At 45.4% G+C, this 26,247-nt stretch overlaps 3 protein-coding genes across 5 annotated transcripts in view; 2 read left to right on the forward strand and 1 right to left on the reverse strand.

Annotated features, from left to right (window-relative positions):
• Positions 1–190: 190 nt before the first annotated feature.
• On the forward strand, positions 191–11,750 carry PEX16 (peroxisomal biogenesis factor 16). Of its 2 annotated transcripts, XM_035115741.2 has the most exons (11): positions 192–444; positions 2,636–2,671; positions 4,800–4,876; positions 6,490–6,623; positions 7,415–7,515; positions 8,107–8,187; positions 8,558–8,710; positions 8,990–9,062; positions 9,597–9,716; positions 9,944–10,008; positions 11,302–11,750. In XM_035115741.2, the coding sequence occupies exons 1-11, from the start codon at positions 309–311 to the stop codon at positions 11,358–11,360; spliced, it is 1,035 nt and encodes a 344-aa protein (XP_034971632.1). In that variant the 5' UTR covers positions 192–308; the 3' UTR covers positions 11,361–11,750. The 2 variants fall into 2 exon arrangements, with proteins under 2 accessions (XP_060130650.1, XP_034971632.1); XM_060274667.1 differs by lacking the exon at positions 8,107–8,187 and having other exon boundaries at positions 191–444.
• Positions 11,751–11,883: 133 nt separating this feature from the next.
• On the forward strand, positions 11,884–17,556 carry FREY1 (Frey regulator of sperm-oocyte fusion 1). Its single transcript, XM_035115753.2, has 3 exons — positions 11,884–14,522; positions 16,248–16,324; positions 16,844–17,556. The coding sequence occupies exons 1-3, from the start codon at positions 14,458–14,460 to the stop codon at positions 16,978–16,980; spliced, it is 279 nt and encodes a 92-aa protein (XP_034971644.1). The 5' UTR covers positions 11,884–14,457; the 3' UTR covers positions 16,981–17,556.
• MAPK8IP1 (mitogen-activated protein kinase 8 interacting protein 1) overlaps positions 17,543–26,247 on the reverse strand; it is a 61,584-nt gene continuing 52,879 nt past the window's right edge. For both annotated transcript variants that reach the window (XM_035115727.2, XM_035115700.2), the window contains 4 exons: positions 24,821–24,940; positions 21,363–21,433; positions 20,612–20,710; positions 17,543–19,646 (listed from right to left, as the gene is read on the reverse strand). In XM_035115727.2, coding sequence (XP_034971618.1) covers positions 19,574–19,646; positions 20,612–20,710; positions 21,363–21,433; positions 24,821–24,940 — 363 coding nt within the window. In that variant the 3' untranslated portion in view covers positions 17,543–19,573. The remainder of the gene's footprint in view (positions 19,647–20,611; positions 20,711–21,362; positions 21,434–24,820; positions 24,941–26,247) is intronic.

Here is a 26,247-nt window from a genome sequence, read left to right on the forward strand (position 1 = left end):
CCTCCCCACCACCCCGGTTCTTTTGCTCGGCGCTCGATTGGTTCGTTTCTCTCCATCTCAGGGTCAGGAGCTGCGCAGGCGCGGAGGCCGCGGAGCAAGCGTGGGGGCGGGGGGAGAAATAAAAGAGCAGAGTCGGGAGACGGAGGAGGCGTGTCCAAAAAAAGCAAAGTCCAACCCGGAAGCGCGCGCGCGCATGCGTGCTTGGTCAGGCGTACTGGGAGAGGGTTCGTGGGTCCCCGGCTGCGGCGGGGAAAGGGGGACAGCTGTGCTGCGGGGGCACGCAGCGTGCACCCGTCTCGGGATCCGCCATGGCAGGATCCGCGCAGGGGCCGCTAGGGAGGTTGCGGCACCTGTGCGGCCGCTATCAGGACTACGTGAAGCGACACCCGGCGGCCACAGCTCAGCTGGAAAGCACCGTGCGCGGCCTCTCTTACCTGTTGCCAGGTAGGCGGGGGCGAGCCTGGGAGACCGAAGCCGGCGGGCGGGGAGGGGGGTTTGAGGAATCCCAGCTCCCTTTCTCCAACGCAGAGTCGCGGAAAGGTTTGCCATTTACCTCCCCCCCCCCCGGCAGAAGATGGTGTGGGCGCGGCTTCAGAGCTGCGTGGCCGGCAGAAGTCCGGCAGGTGAAGTTTTCCCCGACAACTGTTAAAGGAGCGGGAGTTGTGCCAGGTCGGAAGGTGGCAGCCCCAAGCGAGAGAGGATGTAAATGACTGGTGTGTGTGTGTCCCCCTTCTCCAAATCCTCCAAACCTTTGGACTCGGATTTGGAGGGAGATCTGCTCGAATGAATCCCTTTACTTTGCATCTTGTTAAGAGTACTGTACCCTGATGTTTTGAATTGTGTTCTTGAGGCAGCCCCCCTTCTGCCACTTCCCGTTTGTGTGACCTGCCTATTTCAGTGCCTGCAGCCGGTTTCAATCACCGGTTTGATAACCTCCTGTTTTGAAGCGGCCAGGTCACACTCCATACTCCAAGATAGCTCTGACCTTTCACCCTTGTTGGTGACTTCTGTTGCAACCTTGAGTAGCTGCAGGGCAGTTACGTTCCAATCCTTAAGAACTCTGCTAGCTCAAGCCCAGAGGCCATCTGGTCCATTATTTTGTTTACAGTGGTGACCAGGCAAATTCATTCTCTGGAAGGAAGCCCTTCACGCCCACTCCTTTCCTCCCCTTTTGTGTCCTGCCTTTTATGTTGCAAGCTTGCAGGCAGGAGTTGTCTTGCATGTTATTCATCTCTTTTGGCCAAAGAATAGAGTGAAAGTGCTTTAAATCAATAACTGATCAGCCAGTGGCCCATCACCACATCTTGGGAAAGTAAATTTCATTAGTTAAATGTGCATGTGTGCAAAACTACTCTCCTTTGCCCTGAATTTACTCCCAATCAGTTTCACTGCCTGCCCTCTACCTTCTTGCATTATGAGATGGGGTGGGGAAGTACTCTCTCTGTACTAATTATAATTTTATAAGCCTCTATCAAGTTCAAATTTAGTTGCCTTTTTTCTAGACTAAAAACTTCAAATACTTTGACTTATCCTTGAAGGGAAAGTATTCCAACACTTTAATATTTTTGGTTGCCTCTCTGCCATGCCCTTCTTAAGTCTGGATACAAAGAATAGTGTTCCTGAAGTGAAAGCACTATTTGTTTGTATAAAGTCATTATAATACCTTAACATTTTCTTTTAAACCTATTAATCCCAAACAAAAAAACAACAAATCTTTTTCACTTTTATTGACATTGCAGCAAAATCCTAAGGTACCTTTGTTAGGTAGACATAGGCAGCTCAGATCCCATATTGCCTCAATGTCTATCACTTTATAACTATTTGCACTGCATTTCCTTTGCTATTTTGTTTTCTGCTGTTGACAAATCATTTTTGAGTTTTTCACGGGCTGTTTGACTTTTCACCGCACTTGAATAATTTGCTATCATGTGCGAACTTGGCTGCCTCATTGGATAATATATAAATAAGTTAAAGTTTCCAATACTTATCCCAGTTCAGATGCTTGGAGAACCTCACTGCTTGTTTCTATTGTGATAACTGTTGTCCCTACCATCTGCTTCCTATTCTTGCACCATTTTCCACTTCACAAGTGGACCAGTTCTCTGGTTCCATACTTCCATTTTTTCCCGTTAGGGTGGTAATGGAACCAAATGATAGCCATCACCTGACTATAAGTTGCAGTATACCTGGTCAAAATAGCATCTGAAACAAAAATAAAATAATTTGCTCATTGTTCATAAGAAAAAACACAAATTTTTAAACCTAATTATGACTATATTGTTTAAACCATAAATCACAGTGGCCCCAGTGTCTGTCAAATATAAAGGAAATCTGGGATTACATTCCTATAATGCTATGGCAAAAAGGCTCAAATTGGAGAATTGTCATCTGTCATTTACCTATAGGACATGCCTCCTCTTGTTGATGAAACTGCAGTGCAGCTCTATATTGGTTAAGAAGATGCAGAGTAGATGTAGGCTTCTGTGGGAAATTTTAACCTCCAGGCTGATTGAGCAACAGGGTAGCATATTTGTGTAAGAATTGCATCAAAGCCTTTCCCTCAGAAGACATGTTTGGACTGTTTTCAAAAGGGTATGGAATATTGGCTCATGTCTTCCTTATGCTTATTTTCCAGGTCGGTTTTCTGACTCTCATGAACTGTCTGAGCTGGGTAAGTAGAGCTGGAGATTGGCTGTGCGGTCCCAGACATATGTTATTATTTGCAAATAATGTCATGCTTTGTCGGTAGAAGATGACCAGAAGGAGGCCTTGTCTTAAGGAGAAAGATTTAATGCATAGCCAAGATTTCTCAATGGCTGCTGAAAGTTTTGGTGCAGAGTAAATGAGGAAAAAACCTTTTTTCTTATTGGGCCTATTGACCCAAAGGGAAATGATAATAATGTGGGCAGGGAGGCACACACACAGTTATGAGGCAGAGGGTGTTCACTGTAGCGTCTCCAGGGTTTGAAATTCATTGCTCCATTAGACTGCCACACTATAGACCTTTCAGAATGATCGGAAGACTCACTTTTTTCACTTGAGGGTTTAAAAAATTATCATACTGCTCTTGCTGTTGGTTTTGATGACATTTTAGTAATGCTCGGTGGACATTTGTTAGTTACTGGTTTCCCAGTAATTCATCCTTATTTTTTTGTAATTTTGTGTTTTAATGTAAGCCACCTTGAAAGAGTTAGTTAAGTTTTTCTAGACTGCCCTTAATCCAGAAGGATTTCAGTACAGTGTACAATATAGTAGAACCTCTAAACTCAAAAAGAAGAGGTGGTCCTTTAAGTACCCGTATATTCCGGCGTATAAGATGACTGGGCGTATAAGACGACTCCCAACTTTTCCAGTTAAAATATAGAGTTTGGGATATACTTGCCGTATAAGAAATACAACCCGGTGTATAAGATGACTCCCGACTTTTGAGAAGATTTTCCAGGGTTAAAAAGTAGTCTTATACGCAGGAATATACAGTATTTTGGCCTGAAGTCATCTAGGGCCTTATAGGCTAACACAGGGGTCAGGAACCTTTTTCAGCCGTGGGCGGGTCCACCGTCCCTCAGACCTTGTGGGGGGCTGGACTATAGGGGGGGGGAATGAACAAATTCCTATGCTCCACAAATAACCCAGAGATGCATTTTAAATAAAAGCACACATTCTACTCATGTCAAAACACACTGATTCCCGGACTGTCCGTGGGCCAGATTGAGAAGGTGATTGGGCCACATCCGGCCCACGGGCCTTAGGTTGCCTACCCCTGGGCTAACATTACAAATTGGGTGTGGTACCAGAGGCAGCCAGCATAGTTCCTGAAGGCTAGATATAATATGATCTCTCTCACCTTGCTGTAATGTTCAATAATCCAGTGGTGGCATTCTGCACACGCTGCAGTTTTCAGGCCACTTTCAGTGGGATCCCAAGTAGAGTGCATTACAATAATTTGTTCTTGAGCTCACTGTGCCCAAGCTATCCTAATCCAGGAAGGGGGACACTTGGTGACTCATCCAGAACCCTGGGGCTCAAGCAGCTGGAACAAGGAGTACTCACAAACTACTAATCATCTCTGTGACTTCATCTAGAAGAGGTTTTCTCTCCAACTCCCAGACTCAATAACTGCCTACCAACAGTGTTTTCATCTTGTTGAGTTTCAGTTCACTCTCAAGTCAGTGTATAAATACATTAAATAAATAAATGGTAATGGTGAATGTTTTCTGATGCCCCAGGCAACTGCCAGCAAATGGCTAGTTTCACTCCGTTAAGCTGATGTTCAGATCCTGTATGTCTAAGTCATTTATATCTAATTAAAAACAACAAGCAAATTACTGTCTTATTTTGTATCTCATCTGCTTCTGCTCATTCTTTCTTGCAACATCCATCCTACTTCAGCAAGGCCAAAATATTTGCCAGGTGCTAGCAGCCTAGCTCAGGTCAAAGGTATTCTGAAGACTATAAGCAAACATCCATATTGAAATAGCATTTATGGTGATAAAAATGTACCATCTGATGGCATCATGCCAAGGACAAGAATGAATGGACCTGTTTACCACACACCCCCATTGCACCAGATTATGGAAGCGGGCCAAGGCGCTTGGCTACCTATGTGCAACTGAGAAAGTTGCATAATTGTGAAGACCTGCCCAGAAATGGCAACGCTCACTTTACCTTCATGTAGCCTCTCCTTCAAAAGAAAGGTTGTTTGATTAAATCAGTGTCCTCTTCTAATCAGTGGCCTTTTTCCTTTCCTGGTTACACAACAGTAATTCTTCCTGTGCCTTTTCCACCTTTTGCTTTCTCAGTTTATTCTGCCTCCAATTTGCTGGTGCTGTTGAATGACTGGATCCTTCGGAAAGAGCTGCAGCCCCCTCTTTCTGTGGTAAGAATCTTTCCTGTGCAAGAGAAGAGGCAGGCAGGGTACAATCCCTGTCTCCCATGCCAAGGACTAGAATGTCGCTCCCGGATTTTATCCTGTTGGCAATAGATTCTGAAGCTGCTGCTATCTGGTTGAATCTTGGGCACCTGCCAGCCCTTGTCTGATTGCGCCACAACATTCTGGAAGGCTGATGAAAGTTACAGTGGCCTCCAGGGATAACTGCTGGCTTATACTGTGAGTGACACCAGTTTCTTGAGCCATTCAAAATCCAACTCTTTCTTTACCTGGTGTGCACCACATGAGCTCTGGCCTCCTTTGAGGATTGGGGTGCGGGTGATGGAGCCCAATTGATCTTTCACTGAAATCAGTATTCTTTAGGATCTTCTTCCATTTCAGTTGTGGTGGTAGAACAGAAAGCATCAGGCCCTGCTGAGTTTAAAGGAAAGTTTGAGGACATGGGGTAGCACTGAAGGTTTGGAGACAAAGGGAGCAGGTTGTTCAGTCATCAGGGGACAGACAAAATAAATGATGATGGTAATAATAATTAATAATTTTATTATTTATACCCCTGTAATTATAATAATTTGTGTAGCTCGTTGGTGCAGTCCTGAGCATTTTGGCTCACCAAGCAGTCCCGCTCAGTGTTGTGGGGTGGAATTTTCCCCCCAGTCCTTCATTTTTCTGCAGAACGCTTTCTATTTTCATAAACTCATTATTAATGATTAAATGGATGCCAGTTGCAAATATAGTATAAGACATACTTGGCAGTTTCAATGTGTTTTGTTTACTAAGCACAAGTAAAATAAACATGCTAAATTAGATCACTCTCTAGGGCATGAGAAAATGTTCCAGTGCCAACTATTTTTTATGCAAATTACATTAATTTGTATTTGTTTTTCCCATCTTGAAATTTTCTGAAAAACCCACATCACAGGTTCTGCTGTTCATCACAGGTTCAAGAGAGCTTACTCCCTAGTCTGCTTTAAGATTGCAGCCTAAGTAAATGTAGGCAGTTTGCAGAAAGCCATTATTAACACTGAATGCAGAACTCTTCTCCCAACATAAATGGCTCTTACTGTCCCGCTTCTTGTGGTCATGAGAAATATATTGCTGATTAAAGATCCAGCTAATCCCGCCTTTGCCAATCTGAGGCTGTCCAGATGTTTTGCACCAGCACATGACATGCCCCAGGTTGGTGAAGGCTGATTTTCTCCAATGTTGTAAATACAACAGTGACTTCTCAGCAGAGATCTGCAAGCAAGCAGGGAATGAGAAAGGTAGCCATCCTCTGTTACTTGCCCCCACCATATGTCCCAAGAGACTTTTTGCTAACTTATTTTTCAGGAAAGCTTGAATTCGGCTAACCTCTCTACCTGTAGTCAAACACAACTCTGGCACACATATTTCTGTTGTTGGGTGATTGATGAGCCTGTGTGAGGGTATTCAACGCTGGTGGAGCCACTGGAATCCAGCTGGTTCCTTTCCTTTCCTTTCATTTGTATGATGGACTCTCAGCCCCCTGCAGAATCACCTTGCTATGGTTTAAGAGGAGAACTTTGGCTATGCCTTGAAGCCAATCGCATCATGTTGTCTCTCACTTGCCTCTTGCTTTGCAGGCACTTCCGCAGCAGAAACTGTTGACATGGCTGAGTGTCATTGAATGCGTGGAGGTCTTTGCCGAGATGGGGGCTGCCAAGGTGTGGGGCGAGACTGGCCGGTGGGCCATCATTGTCCTCATCCAGCTGGCCAAGTGAGTGGTCAATGAAGATGAAGGAACTATTGCACCTTGTGAATCCCAAGGGTGTAAATGTGAATCCTTTGGTGGGAGGAGGGGGGAAGAGACTCTCGCTGGAACCTTGATTGCTAGGGCTCATGTGCCACAATAAAGTCTGGTTATGAATGCTTCTGGTTACGAGGTCCGCTAACCTGGAAGTAGCTGCTCCTGGTTGTAAACTTTGCCCCAGGATGTGAACGGAAATTGTGCGCCTCTGGCGCGTGGGCAGTGGGAGGCCCCATTAGCGGAAGCATGCCTCAGGATAAGAACGGTTTCAGTTTAAGAATGGACCTCTGGAACGAATTAAGTTCGTAACCAGAGGTAGCACTGTTCTCTAGGTTCGGCACTTCCTGCATGACACTGAGAGCACTGTTCTAGTTTTACAATGTTCCCTAGTTGCAGTGATCCATCATGGGACTGGATTGGGTCATTGTACTCAGATAGCACTTTGTTCCAACTGGGCCTGCCCAAGGAGCTGTATGCCTTAAAGATACTGTACATTGGGGTTCCTCCAGTTACAGCTCCCCAGCTGCATCCCTCACCTGATTGCTGTCTTAACTCTTCCTTCTCCTCCAGTGTTTGTAGCTGGAACTTCTGGTAACAGCAGCAACCTGACGGGGGAACCTCACTGTACACACATCACCAAACAGAGTTGCAAATGCAAGGTTGCATGAATGGCCATGTGATGGCAAATTGGAGAGCTGTATCTTTTTACCGCCTTGGTGTGCGCATGGCATTTATAGCCTTTGATTTGCTCTAACCCACAGGGCCATCTTGCGCCTCCTGCTCTTGCTGTGGTACAAAACTGGCATCCAGACATCTCCTCCTATTGTTCCTCTAGACAGAAGGCAGTCATTGCAGCAGAAAGGTGAGTCAAGTGCATGGTGGATTGCTACCACTTTGGCTTTGGTCAGGAAGGAAGTTCTGAATGCCGACCAACTGATTGACTAGGTTTGAGAAAAGGAAGGGTTTGTGTAACCTGAGCAGCGGAAAATCTTTGTCATTTCACCAGCTGTTCATCTCGGTTTTTGCAGACTCCTTCACAGACTGCGGCCCTTTAGCTGTTGCTGGACTCACACCAGCCCCAACCAGCATAGTCCATTGGTCAGGGATGATGAGAGATTATAGCCCAAAAACATCTAGAGGGCATCTCATTGGCTATCCCTGTTTTTAGGCTTTAGCTTGTGGCATGATGTGGTTGGGGCTTGCAGTCTTCCTCCCTGCAGGGAGGCCAATGTTAGAAAGTTTGAAGAGCATTTTCTGGTGCCATGTCTAGGCTTTTCTTTAGTGTCAGCAGTCTGCAGAGGGTCACATTTCTCCTCGACTTAATGTATCCTCATGCCTGTGAGCCTGCTGTTCTGTTTAAATGAATGTGCTAACCTGAACAAACCAAGAGCTGGAGTGGAGGAGGGCTTTCCCCCTGCCCTTACTGTGGTCTTACGCACCTGTCTCCTGACAGATATGGAGGCAAACTCAATAGGGAAGGAGCGGATATATGTGGGGAAGCGCTGTAGCCGTGTTGTGAGATCTCTCGATAGCAGTGAGTATCTTTCTCGTTTGTCTCCCATATAACACCTACGGTAGAACTAGGTTTCTGCATGTGTTGGCAGGTTGCAAATGTAAAGTGTGCACATGTATACATGTACTCAGACACACAAGGGCATCTCCCTAAACGGCAGCAGTTTTTGACATAGCCCTACAAAAAGGGTGTAGATAGTTTAAATTAGTTTGTTTTATTTTAAATTGTATTGATTTAACAGATTGATGTAGCTAGCTGCCCTGGGGTCTTTGGGAGGAAGGTTAGGATAGAAATTAAATAAATTGATGCACAAGTACAGACAGTGCAGATATTCTGCTGGTGGTTGCTCATCCAAAGTATGATAGCTTTCTTTCTTCCTTTTTAATTTTAGCCCCATCCCTGCACTCCAGACATTGGGGAGCGCCTCAGCAACGGGAGGAGAAGCAGAACCGAAGAGCATTGGAGACAGACCAGATGCCAACCCCTTTGAGCACCCAGGAAACGGTTGCGGAGTCCATCTACATTACCCGCCCATTGCTCCACTGTATCCTCCCTGCAGTGTATCCTGTGTGCCACTAGAGAGAGCTGCAGCCTCAGTGTGGAGCATCATGGCCCTTAATGCTGAGCGGGTCTTGACTCCTGGGCAAAACTCTTGGAGGCTTTGCTTCAGTCAATGGGCCTGAAGATCTGCTCCAATTAATGTCCCCTGTTATTCTGATCCTGCTTTAATTTTTGCTACTGTAGCCTGCTTGGGCTGCAAAGTCTTTCTGCTTCTGTAGTTTTTTGCCTCTTGTCTGTTCAGTTCCTTAACTCTTGTACATAGTGGTGAGCGTAGGCTTATGGGGACAGAGATCTTGGAGACCTTGGCTGCTTTCAGCAATCTTGGATATCTCAAGGTCAGTTGGGAGAAAAGCACTTCAGGGTCCTGGGTCCATTTTCTTTCACCTTAATTTTTTTGTAACATGATGATTACCTGGTTGTTTTTACTCCACTAGTGGTATACTCCTCTGCAGCTTCAAGGGGGGAAGCAGCCCCGCTGTGAGGAGCTGGCAGAAAAAGGAAGGCTTTTATCTTTTGTGGCAGAGAGGCTGCTTTATGCTCTCTGAGAGATGGAACCAGGCTTCCTTTGAACCAGAGTGTACCTCTGGAACTCATTTCCAACAGCAGGACTCAACTTTGGAACATAAAAGGGGAAAGGGAGGGAGGGAGTGTGTGTTTGTCAAATTCCTCACCACTTAGATTAGGAGGAATATCATTCAGGTCAACAAGCACTACTCTCAAGCAGGCTTGAAGCCTAGTTGCGCTCCCGTTTTTAAAAACCATTAGGAGAATCATTAAAAATAATAATTGGGAGAATAGCATGGCACGCCACACACACACACACACACACATATCAGCCCCTTGTGATTTCTCTGCTTTCCCTTCTGCAGTTTGAGTTTACTGAGTGACATGAAAGACCTCAACAAGCGTGAGCGTGTGGAGCTGAGGCGCCGGACTCTCCTGCTGCTGTACTACCTGCTGAGATCTCCTTTCTATGATAGATACTCTGAGTAAGGCTGCCTGGCTGGCTTCTTTTCAACAGTATTAAAATCCCCAACCCCATAAGGAGACCTCTGGATTTCTAAAAGAGAAACCCGTGGTTTGTGAGCATTCAGCACCCAAATGGGTTTTGTCTGTAAGCTCCATTCCAAGAGTCCCTTTCCCACTGGGAAGGAAGCCATTCCCATGGGCTCATCTGAGGTGTTTTCTCTCTCTTTCTCTCTCTGTGTTCCTTCAGGGGCAGGATCCTCTTTCTGCTGCGCCTGCTGGCAGATTACGTCCCTGGAGTTGGCTTGGTCACTCGTAAGTAGCTGGCTGCTGTGACTGGTCTTTTTAAAGGAAGCTGGTAAAGGTTAAGGAAACCGTAGGGGAGGATCCGCCATTGGTTTTGGGATAACCAGTTCAATGGGCTTTCTACTCAGCACGTGCTTAGATGAGGGGTACAGTGGTGCCTTGCAAGACAAATTTAATTCGTTCCGCGAGTCAATTTGTTTTGCAAAAAATTCGTCTTGCGAATCGCGGTTTCCCATAGGAATGCATAGAAATTTCTTTTTTTCCCCATAGGAACGCATTCATTAAATTTCAATGCATTCCTATGGGAAACCACGATTGGCAAGACAAATTTTTCGCAAAACGAATTCGTCTTGCGAGTCACCATCAGATCGCAAGACACATTCGTCTTGCGAAAAATTCATCTTGCAGGGCATTCGTCTTGCGAGGTATCGCTGTATTCAAGGATAGCAGCAGGGCTAGATCATCTCCACATTTGAAAAGTTGGCGCTAGGATCTATGAAGCTGAAATGTCTCTTCAAAGACTTTAGGTGTGGCTACAAAAATGCTTTGCTGCCGTTGTCTGCTATTGTCACATACGCATCTCCACAGCCTAAAAAGATGTTGGTGCACATTTGAATAAAATGTATATTCTTTTAGTAGGATACATCAGTCTTCCATATATTTGGTGATTGTTTCCTTCACTGTTTCTATCTAGCTTGGGATCTAATATCTCATTAAAATCTCATCCTATTATTAGTACAGTGGTGGTGGCGGTGGGGCAGTCAGGGAACCATCAGAGCAGCATGTGGTGGGAGGAAAGACAAGATTGTTCCTTCACTGTAAGCAATTCTGCCTGACAAACCATCTCAGTGCTACACTGAATGCTGCCCACTGTTTTGACACTTGCTTTAAAAAAATGTACATGTTTTGGATGAAGGCATGGATTACAAATTGTCTGAATAAATACCAACTTTTAGGAGTTGACAATGACGATTCTGTGTAGAATCCAGATTCTTGAGCAACACAGGTATAGCAGTTTTATTATTGGTCGGTTTTCCTTCTCCAAAACATCTTTTCTGTCAAGACAAAGGGGGTCTATGCAAGGGACCCCATCCTGAGATATATTTCATACCAGTCCTTCCTTTAGCTATATGAATAGCCCTCCACATCCTTTCCTTCATATGCCCCACCTGTGATTTCAGAACTCAGGATGTTGGCTGGGAAGGGGAAGTTGTGGAAGCAAATGTTGGCAAGCTAATTTCTCACATGTTGCCTTAAGTTCTTCCAGTTCATTTTCACATTTTTCTCCCTTCTTCATTTCAGGGCCACTGATGGACTACTTGCCAGCCTGGCAGAAAATTTATTTCTACAACTGGGGTTGATTTGGCCTCAGCTCAGGTTATTGCAGCCAGAGGGCGCTCAGGCTAAAAGCAGAAGCTTGTGGTGGTAGGATGACTTTATACAGCGGGAGGCAACCTTGAGACTTTAAAGAACAGCAGCAGCAGCAGCACAACACGTGTCTTATGGCTTACGCTAATGATTACAGAGAGAAGAGTAAGGGCTCTTCTGACTTTTTTTGTTTAATGTATCTCCCTGTGAACTAAGAATGCTACAAAGAGTAGGTCTTAAGGTACCTATGCTACTCCTCTCTCCATTCTGATACATGGTTTTGGATCTCATGGGGGTTGTGGAGGGGGGCCCTTTCTTTTTGGTATGTATTTTCTATGGCTATGAATGAATAAAGCCGGGAGTCGGCAGTGCTTTTGGGCTAATTTGGTCTGTTCTCTTGAATATTGGGGACGTGCACCGCAGGAGGAGTAAGTTCTCTTGCTTTCTGGCCAGCTGGGATGGAAGGCAGAGAGTTTCTCAGACGCTGCCAGTGCTTTGTTTCTGAGGTGAGACAAAGATTAGCATTCAAACCAGCCTGGAAATGTTTCCCCTTGCACACATGCACCCCATTCTCAGGTGCAAAGGGTGGGATTGGATCGTTGGAATTAACCCTGTGTAGGATATGTGCTCCAAACCATTTTCTTACTTCATGTTATTATCTGGCACATAATCATCACTGAAAAAGCCGCTTCCAGACTCACAATAACCCATTGCTGCTCTTTGCACAAACCCATTACCCTTTTCTGGCTATACAGCCAGGCTTATTCCCCACCCCATCTTTCACAGTAAAAACATATGCAGTTTGGTGCTGTGGTTGGCAGGGAACTGTGCACCCCTGGGGGCAGCTCAGGCAGCAAGCCAAGAATGCTCTTGGGTATGCTTTTTTCCTTGGCTTATTTCCAGTGGTCCATATGCTGCTCAGCTGGAGCCTGGTCTGCCAGGGGCTGGGGCTGCTGGTCTTCTCTGCCAGCCTGCTTAATTTCCTGCCCTGCCCTTGAGGATATGCAGCTCCACAGCTTGCAGACTGTCTGGATAACAGCTAGTGTGTGCTGCAGGGCCTTGCTGAACAAACTGCCGGTTGCGGAGGTGCTGGCAAGCAGGGCCAAAGGCCTTGGCAAATTGGTTGGTGTCTGCAGAACTGAGTTCCCAGCAAAGGAAACATAAAAGGCCTGAGCCGATGCCTGGGTCAAATAAATCAGAATGGTTGCCCTATGCGAGGCGTCCAAGAAGTAAGTAATCGAGTGCTTCATCAACTCTCTCCACCCATAAAGCAGCAGTTGGAGCACAAAGTGCTTGTGCTGCCTACTTCCTCGGTTACTTATTGGCATGGTCTGTTTTTTCTTCTTGCTAAGGCTGCATTTACTGATATGGCACTTCCCAGCATCTTCAGTCTGTTTCTGCAGTGGTAGGCTGAATACTTGGAAGGGCTTGCCATGAATCAGGGCCCACCTGAGGTTCAGAAGACAGTATGGAGAGTGCTCAGCTTATAGATTTCTTTTTCCAAAGCTAGCAATAGCCTCCCTGCAACAGACAGGTGGGGGAAACTGCCCTCCGTTTTCTGCTGTGTAGTCCCAATTTTCCTGCAAAACAAAAACCAAACCCATAGGAAATAAATGTTCTCAATCCCAGGGAAAGGATCTCCTATGTACTAGAAGAATTTGTTTAGTAGAGGACTATCAGTCATTTCAGCAAGCTTGCTGATAAAGGAAAATCTGTCCTGTTTTCAGATGCCACACAAACTTCTTAAGTTTGTTGGAAGTTGGGGTCTCGTCCCCATCCTCCTACCTTCTCCCTCTAATTGGTAGGTGCCGTCACCTCCTTTTGGAGGGTCCTTGGAGGGATTTATGGGTGAAACGATAGACTATCGCAGTCACTACTGGCAAAAGGTCTTTGTTTAATTCATTCTTTCTTTCTTCAGTTTTGTAGCAGCGACCAATGGCTAGACTGGTTGGAAGCCCATTTTTGCTAGCTCACCAGTTCAGTCTTCAAAATAAAGCATAAATAAACAAAAACAGAAGTGAGAGAGATTGAGAATTTGAATTTAAAGAAAGGGTAGGTGAGAGAAAAGTTCCAATCGGCTGGGTTTCTAGTCTCCATCTGATGAAGACTGGCCCTATAAGTTCAGGCCAGTTTAAAACAGGACCAGACATACACTGTATGCCTCAGTTGCGACACCTTAATGCAAGCAATTGACAGATTCCCCTTCTCTGTGAAAGCTGGAGAGAGTGCGATTCTCCTATTACGTCCCTGAAGGCCTCACCCACCAGCTTCTCTGATTCTCAAGAGAATAAATTTGTCCCCTGCGAGCCACATGCTCAGTGTACCAAGGACATAATGTTCAGCAGGCAGATAGTCGTACATCTGTTCTACAGAACAGCACCTTTGATAGCCCCCTCATCTGTGCTAGTATTTCTACCAGTTGTTTATTATTCCATTTTGGAGTTTGGTCTTTGCTAGGTAAAAAAATGGTGGGAGGGGGGAAGTGCAGTATGCCTCAGTCTCCTTGCTCTACTGTCGAACTCGCACAGCTGCCCAACTCACTAGTTCAGGTGTAGGCAAACTCTGCCCTCCAGATGTTTTGAGACTACAATTCCCATCACCCCTGACTGCTGGTCCTGTTAGCTAGGGATTGTGGGAATTGTAGTCCCAAAACATCTAGTGGGCTGAGTTTGCCTATGCCTGCACTAGTTACTTTGATGCTGTGTTACTGAAGCCTGGCTGGCGCATAAGCTGGGGCTCTCCTCTTGTTCCTAGAGAATGTGACTTCATGGGAAGAAAGTGAGCATAGGATCAACTGTGCTTTATGGGAAAGTACATCATGTGGGATTGAAGCTTGTTTCTCTGAAATGGGGCTCAGCTACAATACTTGTAGAAGCATGCAACTTGGTCCGCGAGAGGACACTTTTTCTGAAGGGGCTGCACAAGTTTCATTCTTAGTCTGGCCCCCATTGGGCAGGCCCATTACCTAGGAGTCGGAATGCTGTGTGTTCTTTGCCCTTTGTGATGGCATTGTAGGCACTGGGAGCCGTCTTGAGTTCCATTACTGAAAGCCAGTAAAGTAGGAACCCATTGTTGGATTTCACTAGCCAGATGGGACTCCTGCTTCTGTTGCTTCTCCTCACAGAGAGAGGGTTGTCCATGCCAAGTCTTCAAAGGTAAAACACTGCTTGGTGGTCCTGCACTCTCCATTGGGGGGGGGGATGTTTACAACGAATTGTATACCTGACTCTTTCCACCCAGATGTAGCAAGGAATGAGGTGAGGAGGGGGTGAAAAGTGGGTCATTTGAAATGAGTCACTTGCCTGCCCTTCTTTAGGAATCAGGTACACTTTATTAAGGGATGCAGGTGGCGCTGTGGGTTAAACCACAGAGCCTAGGGCTTGCCGATCAGAAGGTCTGCAGTTCAAATCCCCGTGATGGAGCGAGCTCCCGTTGCTCAGTCCCAGCTCCTGCCAACCTAGTAGTTCGAAAGCACATCAAAGTGAAAGTAGATAAATAGGTACCGCTCCGGCGGGAAGTAAACAGTGTTTCTGTGCGCTGCTCTGGTTCGCCAGAAGCGGCTTAGTCATGCTGGCCACATGACCTGGAAGCTGCACGCCGGCTCCCTCGGCCAATAAAGCGAGATGAGGGCCGCAACCCTAGAGTCGGTCATGACTGGACCTAATGGTCAGGGGTCCCTTTACCTTTACATTCAGAGCTGGCTTTAAGGCAAGCCCGGGTGGCCCCGGGGCGTCGGGCTGCCAGGGGGGCGCCGTGCGCTGCGCCTGCCCGTCGCGGTGAGAAACGGGGCAGGGGGGCGCCGGAGTGATCATCGCACCACGGCGCCAGACATGCTCAAATTAAGACGGCCCTGTTTACCTTTACACTTTATTAAGGAATTATGGCAGCAGGTTAAATCAGAGACAGCCATTAAGTCTCAGTGCATCACCCCTTCTCAAAGGAAGCTCGTGCCAATATAAAACAGCTAGCAGTAGGATTATATTCCAAAGGCTCAACATCTGGGTGGATCAACCCATCTCACATGCCCTGATTCCTATTGAAATTGTCAGCAGGCTGACATTTTAGGGATATTTTGCTCCTGCGGGCACCAAGAAAAAAAAATCGCAATATGTGGCTTATGCTCATTCTTCTTCAGGGTGTGTTGGGGAACTAAACAAAGGAAGGGAGGCCTCAAAGAGTATCATTAGACAGAATTTTACCAGGGTTAAAAGTCGTAAGCACCAAACAGGACTGGGCTGAATCAGAGCATGATTTTCATGTTGCATTTTAGTGTAATGGCCATCACTGTTTTGGTATAGTGAACCACTTTAAAGATGTACCCCTATGCATCAAGTCTCATTTCTTTGGAGAATTTAGATTTTCATGCAGACTCCCTGATTATGATAAATGCTTGAAATCACTGCATTGCTGGATGTCCTGAAGAAAGATGCAGAAGTGGGGGGCGGAAATGGGGCCACAGGCAATACGAAAATAAGATCTTCAATAAATACTGCAGTTATCCACCATCTTTTGGGTCTGTACATGCTTTTCAAACAAGACATTATAAATGAAAAGTGATGTAATAAACAGATAAAATTGATTAATAAGGTTTTAAACAGTTGCATTTTCAAAGTGTGATTTGATTACATTTATAATTCCTTGATCAAGAGGATATGTTAAGGTTTGGAGGCAATCCTAACTACGGAGGATTTATAGGCACTTGCACTTTTTAAAATTGCACATTTGGGCTAGTGCTCTCTGCTTTGTTTTATAAATTATTATTTGGCTGGGAAGGTGTTTTGAAATAACCATGAGGGGGAACTCCCTCCGCACTAATAGTCCGTAAGACCAGGGCTTGAGGCAGCAACCATCGCAGTTCCTGACCTTGTACTCTTCTGCAGCAGGCTCAGTCCGTCTGTCCCAGAGGAATTCTCTGCACCCCTGGAGCTCCAGCAGCAGCACTTTGGCCTGGTGGATGGCATGTATCCCTTCCAGTTCCTACTACACAACACCATAGGGAAAGGCGAGCCAATGTGTTCCCTGCCAGATGTTGATGGACTACAGTTCCCACCAACCCTGACCCTTGCCTATGCTTGCTGGGGGTTGATGGGAGTTGTAGTCCTTACCTCTGGGCAAAAGGATTGTCAATTTATAGGCACCAGTTGGGGAAAATAAAAATCTCAGGTTACCGGCAGAGAAACCTTTCCCAATTTTTGGTCCCCATATGTCATTGGACTACAGCCCGGTCATTCCTGCCCAGCAAAGGTAATCGTAGGGGATTGGTGGGAGTCGTAATCCAACATCTTGGGGATCTGTTGGTAGGGTAGGGAAAGCTCGTTCCCCCAACCCTGCCTTCTAGTTAACTGCCCCAAGGATCCCATAGGGATCTTAGGGCCATGTGAGCCTTTGCTTCCACATCCTCCTATGTGATTTTTTCTCTCCTTGCCCTTGCCCTGCCATTGCCACACACTTCTCTTACTAGCTCCTGTCTTCACAGATTATGGCATTAAACCAAGGATGCCCAACTTCCGGAGACACATACAGCGGAAGGAATCGGAAAAGCTGCAAAAAGCACACAAAAGCAAGCGGGATGAGCCAAATTTTGAGGAGTATTATTACGATGACCTCCTTTGAGTCTCTTAAGGAAATGCAAATAGAGATGCCACCTCTGAAGTGTACTTGCACCAACTAATTGATCTGTCACAGGCAGCAAAAGCCACTCAAACCCAAATCATCTAGTAATGTACGAAGCGAGATCTTCCCCTTCCTTTGCTCTTTCACACTTGCTTGCCTCTTCCCCATCCCCACAGTTCTGTCTGCTCTATGCATCCATCCTACAGGCATGGGTGGCACTTGGCACTCAGCAGGGCAGTTGCAAGGTCTTGGCTCACATCTCATGTTTTAACTCTTATGGGTGTTGAGCAAAGCTTGAAAACATTTGATGAGGACCAGAGATGGGTGGGGTTTTTTTTGCTGCAGAGGCTGGGATTGAGTTGGCCACAGCTTTCTGTTGCCATTGTCTTCTCTCCCTCGCCACCCCTGTCGTGAGTCTTCTTATTGTGAGTCCAATATTACTTCCCCTCTTGCCAATACTTCTGTTTGCTCCCACTGCACAATAAAATTCCAGATTCTATGGAAGCTGACTACTATGAGTTGAATTGTATAATGTAAATATACATACAGTTCCATATTTGACAAAATTGATTTCATTTAGGGCCTTTTGGTGTATAAGTGTTTTTGTTTTGAGAAAAGCAGAAGTTAAGTGCCTCAATGGCTCTCCAGATATTGGGGACAGGTTCCCCATCCCTACTTCAGGGTCTCCCCAACATCTAGTAGAAATGCAAACCCAAAACCCTTTGAATGCCGCTTAATAATTGGCTGCTTTCCTTAACTGGCAACAACAGAGCTGCGAACATACAATCTATATTTAGCTAGAGAAGAGGCTAGTAGATTAGAAGGTTTTGTCCATTGAGGTCCTGGGATTCTGACATCTCAAAGCCTTTAACCAGAATAGGGGAATGTGACACATTTCTGGTGGTTGCAGGGGGACAACAGCTGGGTAAACTCTAGCAAGACTTCTCAATCATTGTCAATAACTAACAAATTAAGCCCCCTCCCCATTGTATCTGAAAGCAGAAAGACACACACACACAAAACACCAAGGTTCACAAATATATGGAGATAGGACCTCAATGGAAATAGGGGGAGTTGGCATCCATCTGTCTTGGGAGATAATGGAGGAGTGCCATGCTCCCAACCCCGCCTGAAAGCCAAGCTATTCCAAGAAGAACGAGATCTACAAGAGAGTTGTTTCATAATACCTAACATAGTCATTTGACACAATTGGATTCAGTGGATGCAAGGTTTATACCTGTATTTTTGAAAACTGAAGATATGTGACATTTCCCTGGAAATCTGATGTACTATAATTTGGTTTCAAAATGGGGGATGCAGAACCTGGAATGCTGCTATGCTGCAGCTGGTGTGACTCCCCAAGGAAGGCTAGCAGAATGTCAAATTTGGCTCTTGCGATTCCCGGGAAAATGCTCAAACAGCAGTTTGCTTAGAGGCCCGAGTCTCCTCGGGCAACAAAACAACAGCAACACAGGCTCTTTGAAACATCAACGTTTAATCATTGTTGTCATTAGAGCAGAAGCACAGAGCCCCCTGCTTTTTTGGGGGGGAGGGCAAAGGCACACCTTTCTGCAGCTCTTATTATCCCCTAGTCACTCATGCTATTCTCCCAGCTTTGCTTCTTCTCCGTGGGACCGAGCCCTTCCTGAATCTATTTTGTGCTTATGGCTGGAGCTCCTCTCAAGCCCCTGATGCAGATGAATCAGATGAACCCTGTGCAGGGTCCAGATTCCCTCCGTGAATGCAGAACCTGCAGCTGGAGAGCGGGTATGGAGGGAAGGGAGATTTAGAGCAAGGGCCGGGGTAGAGGAGCTCTTTCCATCAGCAGATTCCAGGGCATGGGCCCTCCCTGGCTGTCTACATGCTTCAAAACCCTCCTCTCCTACAAACTAGGAGGGGCTAGGACAGGCACCAGTGTTCCTCCAGTGGTTCCCGGATATTTTGCAGGCACAGGATAAGAGACTCGGATGCTATATCTTGGGAACTGGTGGGGCAAATGGTCACACACACCCTTTCCCCGTCTCCTATTCCACTATTCCCCAACCCCACCATTCCCAGCCAGGGACTGGGCTCACTACTTGCAACCATCCCCAGGCTTATTATCTATCCCTTCTTCTGCAGTGGAAGAGCAGCATCCTCAACTTACTAAACTCCCAATGTGAAGGGCTGAACACGGCAGCTAGAACTAGAGCAGGGCCCAAGCAGACTTGAGCAGAACTCGTGGAGCCCTCTCTCTTGCAGTAGCACCAAGCCAGCCCATTCACGTGGGCACTCCTGGTGCCCATGCCCACTCTCCTCCTGTACCAGCAGCAGCAACACCTGCTTCCGCTGGTGGTGCTTTATTTCAGATAAATAAACGAACGGAAAAGCATATTTCTTCTTCTGATAATAAACCCTTTTTTTGTCCACCCACCCCACCCACCCCAAACCCCCGGCCCAAGGAAAGAGGAGGTGCACTGAAAGAGGTGGGGCTCTGCGCACTGAGGAACATTGTTCCCACGCCCACTCCTCCTCCCATCTCAAAGCAGCTTGTCCATGCACAATGGGGGGAATGGCCCTTGTCTGTACAGGAGGGCAGGGGCTGCCCCGGCCCCTACTCTAGGTAGATGTCCTCTGTGGGGCACGTATATTCCACACATTCCTTGTAGAACTGATGGAAGGCTCTCCTGCAAAAAGAAAACATGAAATGGAATGTCAATTGGGAGCTGGGATTCTTCCACAGAACAGGCAAAGCAACAAGTTAGAGCTCAACATTGAGCCTACCAAGAGGACCTTATTCGCCGCCTCTACTGCATCTGCAGAAAAGAGTACCAGGAGACTCTTTCAGGTGGTTCATAGTCTAACAGAACCACCTTTGCCATCGGGGTGTGATAAGGACTCCAATATCTCCTGCAACAATTTTGCAAAGCTTTTTTGCAGATAAAATCGCTCAGATTTGAAAAGAGGTAGATCCCATCATGGGAGCAGGGCTGGGATGGGAGAGGGGCAAAGCTCTGCCTAGTCAGGTTGTATGGGATCAATTTCAATCTGTTACCTCCAATGATGTGGACAGGCTGCTTGGACGAGTGAAACCTACCACCTGTCTCCTTGATCCTGGCCCATCCTGGCTCATCAAAGTGAGCCAGGCAGGGCTGGGCAATGGGCTCTGTGGGGTGGCGAATGCTTCTCTCAGAGTGTCTTCCGGGACCCCCTTAAAGAAGCTGTCATTAAACCACTCCTTTAAACCCATCTATGGACCTGGCAATTATGGCCACTTATCACCCAGGCTCAGATCTTCCATTCCTGGGCAAGGTGAACAATTCCAGGGACATCTGGAGAATGTGGACCATTTGGATCTCTTCCAGTCAAGATTCAGGCCCCATCATGAGGCTGAAACCACCTTTGTTGCACTGGTTGATGATCTCTGGTGGGCTAGAGACACAGGCCAAAGCTGTTTCCTGGTTCTGCTGGATCTCTCAGCAACTGTCTTGGGGGGCTGGGAGCTGGGTGAAAAGTAGCTGATCCCTGGCCATTATGGCTTATGCTGACATCTCCAGTACCTATTTGCAACCAACACACCCCTCTCTTAGATCCAGGTTGACTGGGATCTTTGTAAATAGCAGGAATTTTCAGGATGTAGCCTGAAACTCACCCTACAGACTCCGCAAGTGGTTTGGTGGACTCCTCTGCAACAAAGACATGGCACGCAAATCTGTGGTCAGCTGGGTGCTTGGTGATGAACCCAAAATACCTGAAAGAGAAAACACAATACATGAGCTTGGGTCTCTGGTATCCTAGGCTAGGAATGAATTCTCTACCAAAGTAACAAGACCCATTGGTTCCATTCTTCCTGCAGTTGGAAAATATACCTCCCTGAAGAGAAATCCATTGGTTTCGCTTTGCATGTGTGGACAAAAGCAGGAAGTGGGATAAAAACTTTTCTTCCTGTGCAATTTGAGTACCAGACAAAGCTGGTAAACAGCAGCCGAGACAACAGAGCTCACCTGGATCTCTAAAAATAAAGCCCCAATAAATCATAGAATCATAGAGTTGGAAGAGACCACGAGGGCCATCCAGTCCAACCCCCTGCACACACCCTGCCAAATTCACAGCGGTCTTCTGGCTTCTGTCTATCTATGTTGGTACCAAGTGGAGGACAAGTGTTGGTGATACAGTCTGTTTAACAAGATCACAATGCTGTTATATGAAACTTCATGCCCATCCCACCTTTATCAAGCATATTGTTTAGCAGGGATTAAGAAGACTGCCACACAGGAATTTCCTATTTGAAGTTACACTTCAAATCCCCAAATTGCCTAGGATACACTGCAGGATAGTGCAAGGAGGAAGAGCTGTGTGTCTCCTTTGCCATGAATTCATTTTGACCATCCGCTGGGACTTACTTGTTGTTCTTTGGGTGGTATCCACAGAATGAAATGTTCTTCAACTGGAAAAAGTGGCTACATTTATTCCCCTGCAGGGCGGAGAGAGCAAGATGTTAGGCCTGGGTAAGAGTTAGGACAGTTGAGGAACCAGAGCCATTTATTGAAGGAAAGTAAAATGTGTTCGGATCCCTCACCCTTGGGAGACCCAAGTCACAAATTAAAAGGACCTCATGCTGTGTTTTGGGGAAAGGATATTCCATTCCATAACTTGCAACAGTTTATCTGTGCACTGCAAAAGCTTGTATCGTAGGAAGTACAGGGAAAATTCCAGGCAGGGCTGATGAGAAGGAAAATCAAGTCTTGCTGTACTGGCCTCAGAGTGAGTAGGGCCCCCAGGCTCCCGATTTGTCCATTTTAAATTACTTAGATCCTTAGCCTTTGTAGAATGAAAGTTAGGAAGAAAAATGTGCATAGACTATTTTGTGTGATATGAGCCTATTCCCATCTTTTAGCAATTTTAGTCAATGAGTGAAGTCACTCTGTGATTGAGGAGACCCAAACATCAGAGGAGACCCCAAAACAGCTCCAAAACAACCAAGGAAGTCCCTTCTGCAAACACTTGAGAAAAGCATCAACCTGGTTCAGTTTGAAGCCATTTTACTGTCTTCCTTGCTGTATGTGTGACTTTTTTCTAGATGGAGAAAGAACTACCTGATTCATTCTGAAGGATCTTCCAGGTTCTTTTAAAAGCTTTTCTCTTCCTTTGGCTTTCTCTGACAGAACTGGGATTGTTGACCAGAGACAATAACTGAAAAATCCAGGATTTTAGTGTAGCTGTAATTGGGCAGTAGCATGTCTACCCAAAAGCAAAATTAGCAGCTAGGACAGTAAGTAATCCCTGCTCTTTCTAACTCAGAATTAATTTCATGCAAGAAAAGAGCTTTTTTCCAATACTGTGTGATTTTATTTTTTAAAAAATCCTGCTAATGCAAAATACATGTCATAGGGGGGGTACTGCAACTGAGAGAGCTATGTGGGTTACATCAACCCCGTAAAGTAGCCCTAGTTTGCTATATTCAGGCCTGCTAGAGAGGGGCTGAATAGCCTCTTGGTGTGTTGGTTTCTTCTTAGGGAAATGCAGTTGAGGGTGTTGTTAAGTGAATTGTAAAGTGGATTAATTGCTTTTTCAATCGGGGTGGGAAAAATAGGGGAATTATTGGAAGCAGATTGTTGTTCCCAGTATGATAATCAACAATTACGTACTGTTGGTCAAGAAAAAGAAAAGGGTGTCTGCTTGTCCTGTGCTAATAACACTTTTCTAGTTGTTAAGGAATAAAAATAATTACTAACCACAGCAAATGCTGTTAGACTACACTGCATTCAATCTTGAATTCATCCAGCCATGAGTATTTCTTATGCCACTTTTGGTACAAACTAGGGTGATGACTTTTTCATTTTTTTCCCTCAAAAATTATTTCCTGTAGCACAAATGGTTGAACTTTTGTCTATTAATGACTAAGATGAGGTACATTCCATTGAAATATTTAAAAAGGTTACGCACAGTTTTTATTTTTATTTTGTATGCCGTTTTACCATTTCATAAAATTGTATTAACAATTCTATATATATTTCGTATCAAATTTGGACACAACACCACATTCCACAATGGGGAGTGTTCTTAGCAACATAGGGTATACAAATGTCACACCTGTGCAAGGTAAAAGCCCCTTTTTGGGACCTCAAAACTCAGCTAGCTGACCCTGCCGGACATGCTGGGAAAAGAACCTACAGGAGAGGTAGCAAAACATCGCCCTCTAGCGGCATCTATACTGTTACTGCAGCTAAAAAAAGCTTCCTTGTGTGTTTGATGACCCTATATAATGTTGTATATATGTGACTCTAAAGCTTGGGTTCAATTTTATATCTGCTTACAGTGACTTCAAAAATGGTCAAAAAACTGATAAATAAAATTTTTTAAATCATTTTGTGCGTGAGGGTTTTTTTTATCAAATCTCTTTGAAAGTAAGATTTTATCTAATCTTTAATGAAAGCTCATCAAATTATGATACAGGGAAATGAGGTTGTAAAAAAGTCATCGCCCTAGTACACACCCTCCCCTACCATCTGAAATATTGTGTCTGGTCTTGAAATGAATATAGTAATGCCAACCTAAGATCAACTGATGAAGTGTAACATAACAGGTTAACAACTCAGGGAACTTGAGTTCTTTGCACAGTTTAGGGTTGGCACTGGAGGACATGCCCTTGTGCCTTTAACAGCTGTGTGGCAGGCAGATATTTAACAGGTTAAACCTTTTCTAGTATGGAAACATAAATACAGAGCAAGCTTCCCCCGCTGACATTCTGCCTCTCAGACATATTATTACTAATGTGCAGCTCCTTATCTATTTTTGGGCTCTTCATCCCACTCACAAAAGATTATATAAATTTCCGTATGACACAAAGCATATGCAAATCTGCATCCTCTTTTGTGAGTAGGGCAGAGGGTCTAATCCACATACAAGTGTCCTAGGTCCAGAAAACCCTGTTGGCAACACTAGTTCCAGATCATAAGCTTCTTACTCTCTCCTAAAGGGTCTTATGCAGGAATACGAAAGAGGGGATTTCAGGTTCAGGATTACAGGAAGGCTGCAGCAGTATCAGAGTCAAGCAATATTCTTGTACTAGCTACAAAGCGCCCCAGCCTTTACATTGTGTGTCATTTAACCTTCAATAAATGAAAGGTCTTGGTTCTGTTACAATCATTTCATGAGGTAGAATTGAATGGATTCCATTTTAGCGTTAGTGCACAAAACATTATAGTTGTATACACACATTTGAAAAATAGTAATACATTTGAAGAAATATTTTGTTCAAGCAAAATAAAGTGAAGCCAGCTGTGCTGATTAAACACAGCCCAAGCTCAGATAATTAATTAACACACTATCATATATATTTCTCTCAGTCTTTCTGCTTTCAGGTCCACTGCCCTTGATTGACTCTGGAAGGGTGTTTCCATTATGAACAGAATGCACTTTCTGAATGGCTTTGCTCCTTCCTCTTGAAAGCTCCATGTGAGCTACTTATGCAGAGAGGCTTTACTGCACAGATCCACAGGACACCGGTTAAAATAGTAGCAGACGGGTTTAGCAATGCTTCGTAGATTATTGGAGCAGCTTAGCAAACAGACCTTCCAGCGCATTAATATACCTGCAGCCTGGGAGCATGTACTTTTGCATCTGGACTTCAGGGCATGAATGTGACTCTGCCCTGTTATCCAATCCCCAATAGACTCCTTCAGGAAAAGACATGAGGCACTGCCAGCCAGGACATATGCAAATCGCTATCTTGTTTGCATGCTCTCTTTTGTTTATTGGCCAAGCTGCTGAGCTGGAAGATGTAATAATAATGAGGCCTGAGAGCACAGAACCCAGGAACAGGGCTGGCAGCAGAGCTACCTTCGGTGGTCAAGCCTACCTTGCTGGGATCCTTAGAGTCATCGCCTTTTACAGCAATCTTGACTCCTCTCATGCTGATCTCCAGGACGCAGCTGGAGGGCGGGTTAAAGTGCACGGTGAGGCGGCGAGTAGTGGCAATCTGTGCCAAAACAGAAAATTTGCATCAGCTGTCACACAAACTATCTGGAGTTTCTGGTGACGCTACTCTTCTCATGGAAAATATCACCCCCCTCCATTTGATATAAAACTGGGGTCCCCATTCCTCCTCCCAGGTTGGCAGTTTCAAGAAATGTTGACTTCAAAGTACCTGAAACCACAAGATGGGTGATCTGTTTTGGGAGTGGGAGGAGACAAGGGTTGAAGATACAGTAGACACAATGCCCCAAGATTGCTGTTGCTTGCTGTGTGATCCCAAGTTCATAACTGTTCTTACACATGTAACTGATGGCTTAGAACAGGCACCCCCAAACTTCGGCCCTCCAGATGTTTTGGACTACAATTCCCATCATCCCTGACCACTGGTCCTCTTAACTAGGGATCATGGGAGTTGTAGGCCAAAACTTCTGGAGGGCCACAGTTTGGGGGTGCCTGGCTTAGAAGGAAGTCTCTCTCTCTCTCTCTCTCTCTCCCCCCCCACACACACACATTAATATACGCTAAATTCATTCTTCACTTTATTAAAAAAATTGTGAAGTATCATCATCATCATTCTTTATTCGACCATCGGTCAGAAAAGATACATTTCTCAGTACAAAGTTAAACATCTAAAAACTAAAATAAAACATAAAACATTAGCAACAGTTGCAGAACCATTACTGTATATGGACTGGGAATATGGAGGGGCATCGGTGATGTCACTGGCACTGGTCAATAAGCAACCTTCACAGGTATCTTTCCCACACTAAATACCAAGAGAACTGCTTTTTTGAAGCTTAGCTGGGAAACAAGGAAGTGTGTTAATATTTATAACCCATGATAGCTTTTGGTGGAATGCAGGAGTGCATTCCCCAATACCACCTGGATAGTGCTTTAAGTGTTGTGGAGGAGGCCTGCTCATGGTTCTGCCAATAAGTATGGCTTGACTGGCTATGTAATGAGCAGGACCTTTGCTGCGGCTGCACCTCAGTTCTGGAATTCCCACTCAATCAAGTTATTGCACTTGTCCCCAACACTGACATGCTTTCTCCGACAGTTAGAAGCACACTGGCTTATTCATGCCTTTGGTGAAGGGTGAAGAGGGTATGGATGACTCATTAATCTTCTCTGCTGCATTAGGTATGGTGTTCAGTATTTCAACTTTTTAAATTGATACATTATTTTACACGGATTCTGTTGTTTTATGATGCGGTATTATTGTTGCAAGCTGCTCTGGTCTCCTTAGGGAGGAAGATAACAGCAGCAACAAATGATGAGGAGTGTGTTTTCAAACTTGCCTACTGCTTAATT

Source organism: Zootoca vivipara, chromosome 1 (genome assembly GCF_963506605.1).
Source record: "Zootoca vivipara chromosome 1, rZooViv1.1, whole genome shotgun sequence".
In the NCBI taxonomy this organism is placed as follows: domain Eukaryota; kingdom Metazoa; phylum Chordata; class Lepidosauria; order Squamata; family Lacertidae; genus Zootoca; species Zootoca vivipara.

Bases quoted from the DNA above. Each gene is read 5' to 3' on its own strand.
- FREY1 (XM_035115753.2), top strand. From the start codon at position 14,458: ATGGGACTCCTGCTTCTGTTGCTTCTCCTCACAGAGAGAGGGTTGTCC. The intron at 14,523-16,247 runs GTAAAACACTGC...ACTCTTCTGCAG, and splicing joins TCCATGCCAAGTCTTCAAAG to CAGGCTCAGTCCGTCTGTCC. The intron at 16,325-16,843 runs GCATGTATCCCT...CTGTCTTCACAG, and splicing joins GCACTTTGGCCTGGTGGATG to ATTATGGCATTAAACCAAGG.
- PEX16 (XM_035115741.2), top strand. From the start codon at position 309: ATGGCAGGATCCGCGCAGGGGCCGCTAGGGAGGTTGCGGCACCTGTGC. The intron at 6,624-7,414 runs GTGAGTGGTCAA...TCTAACCCACAG, and splicing joins GTCCTCATCCAGCTGGCCAA to GGCCATCTTGCGCCTCCTGC. The intron at 7,516-8,106 runs GTGAGTCAAGTG...GTCTCCTGACAG, and splicing joins GCAGTCATTGCAGCAGAAAG to ATATGGAGGCAAACTCAATA.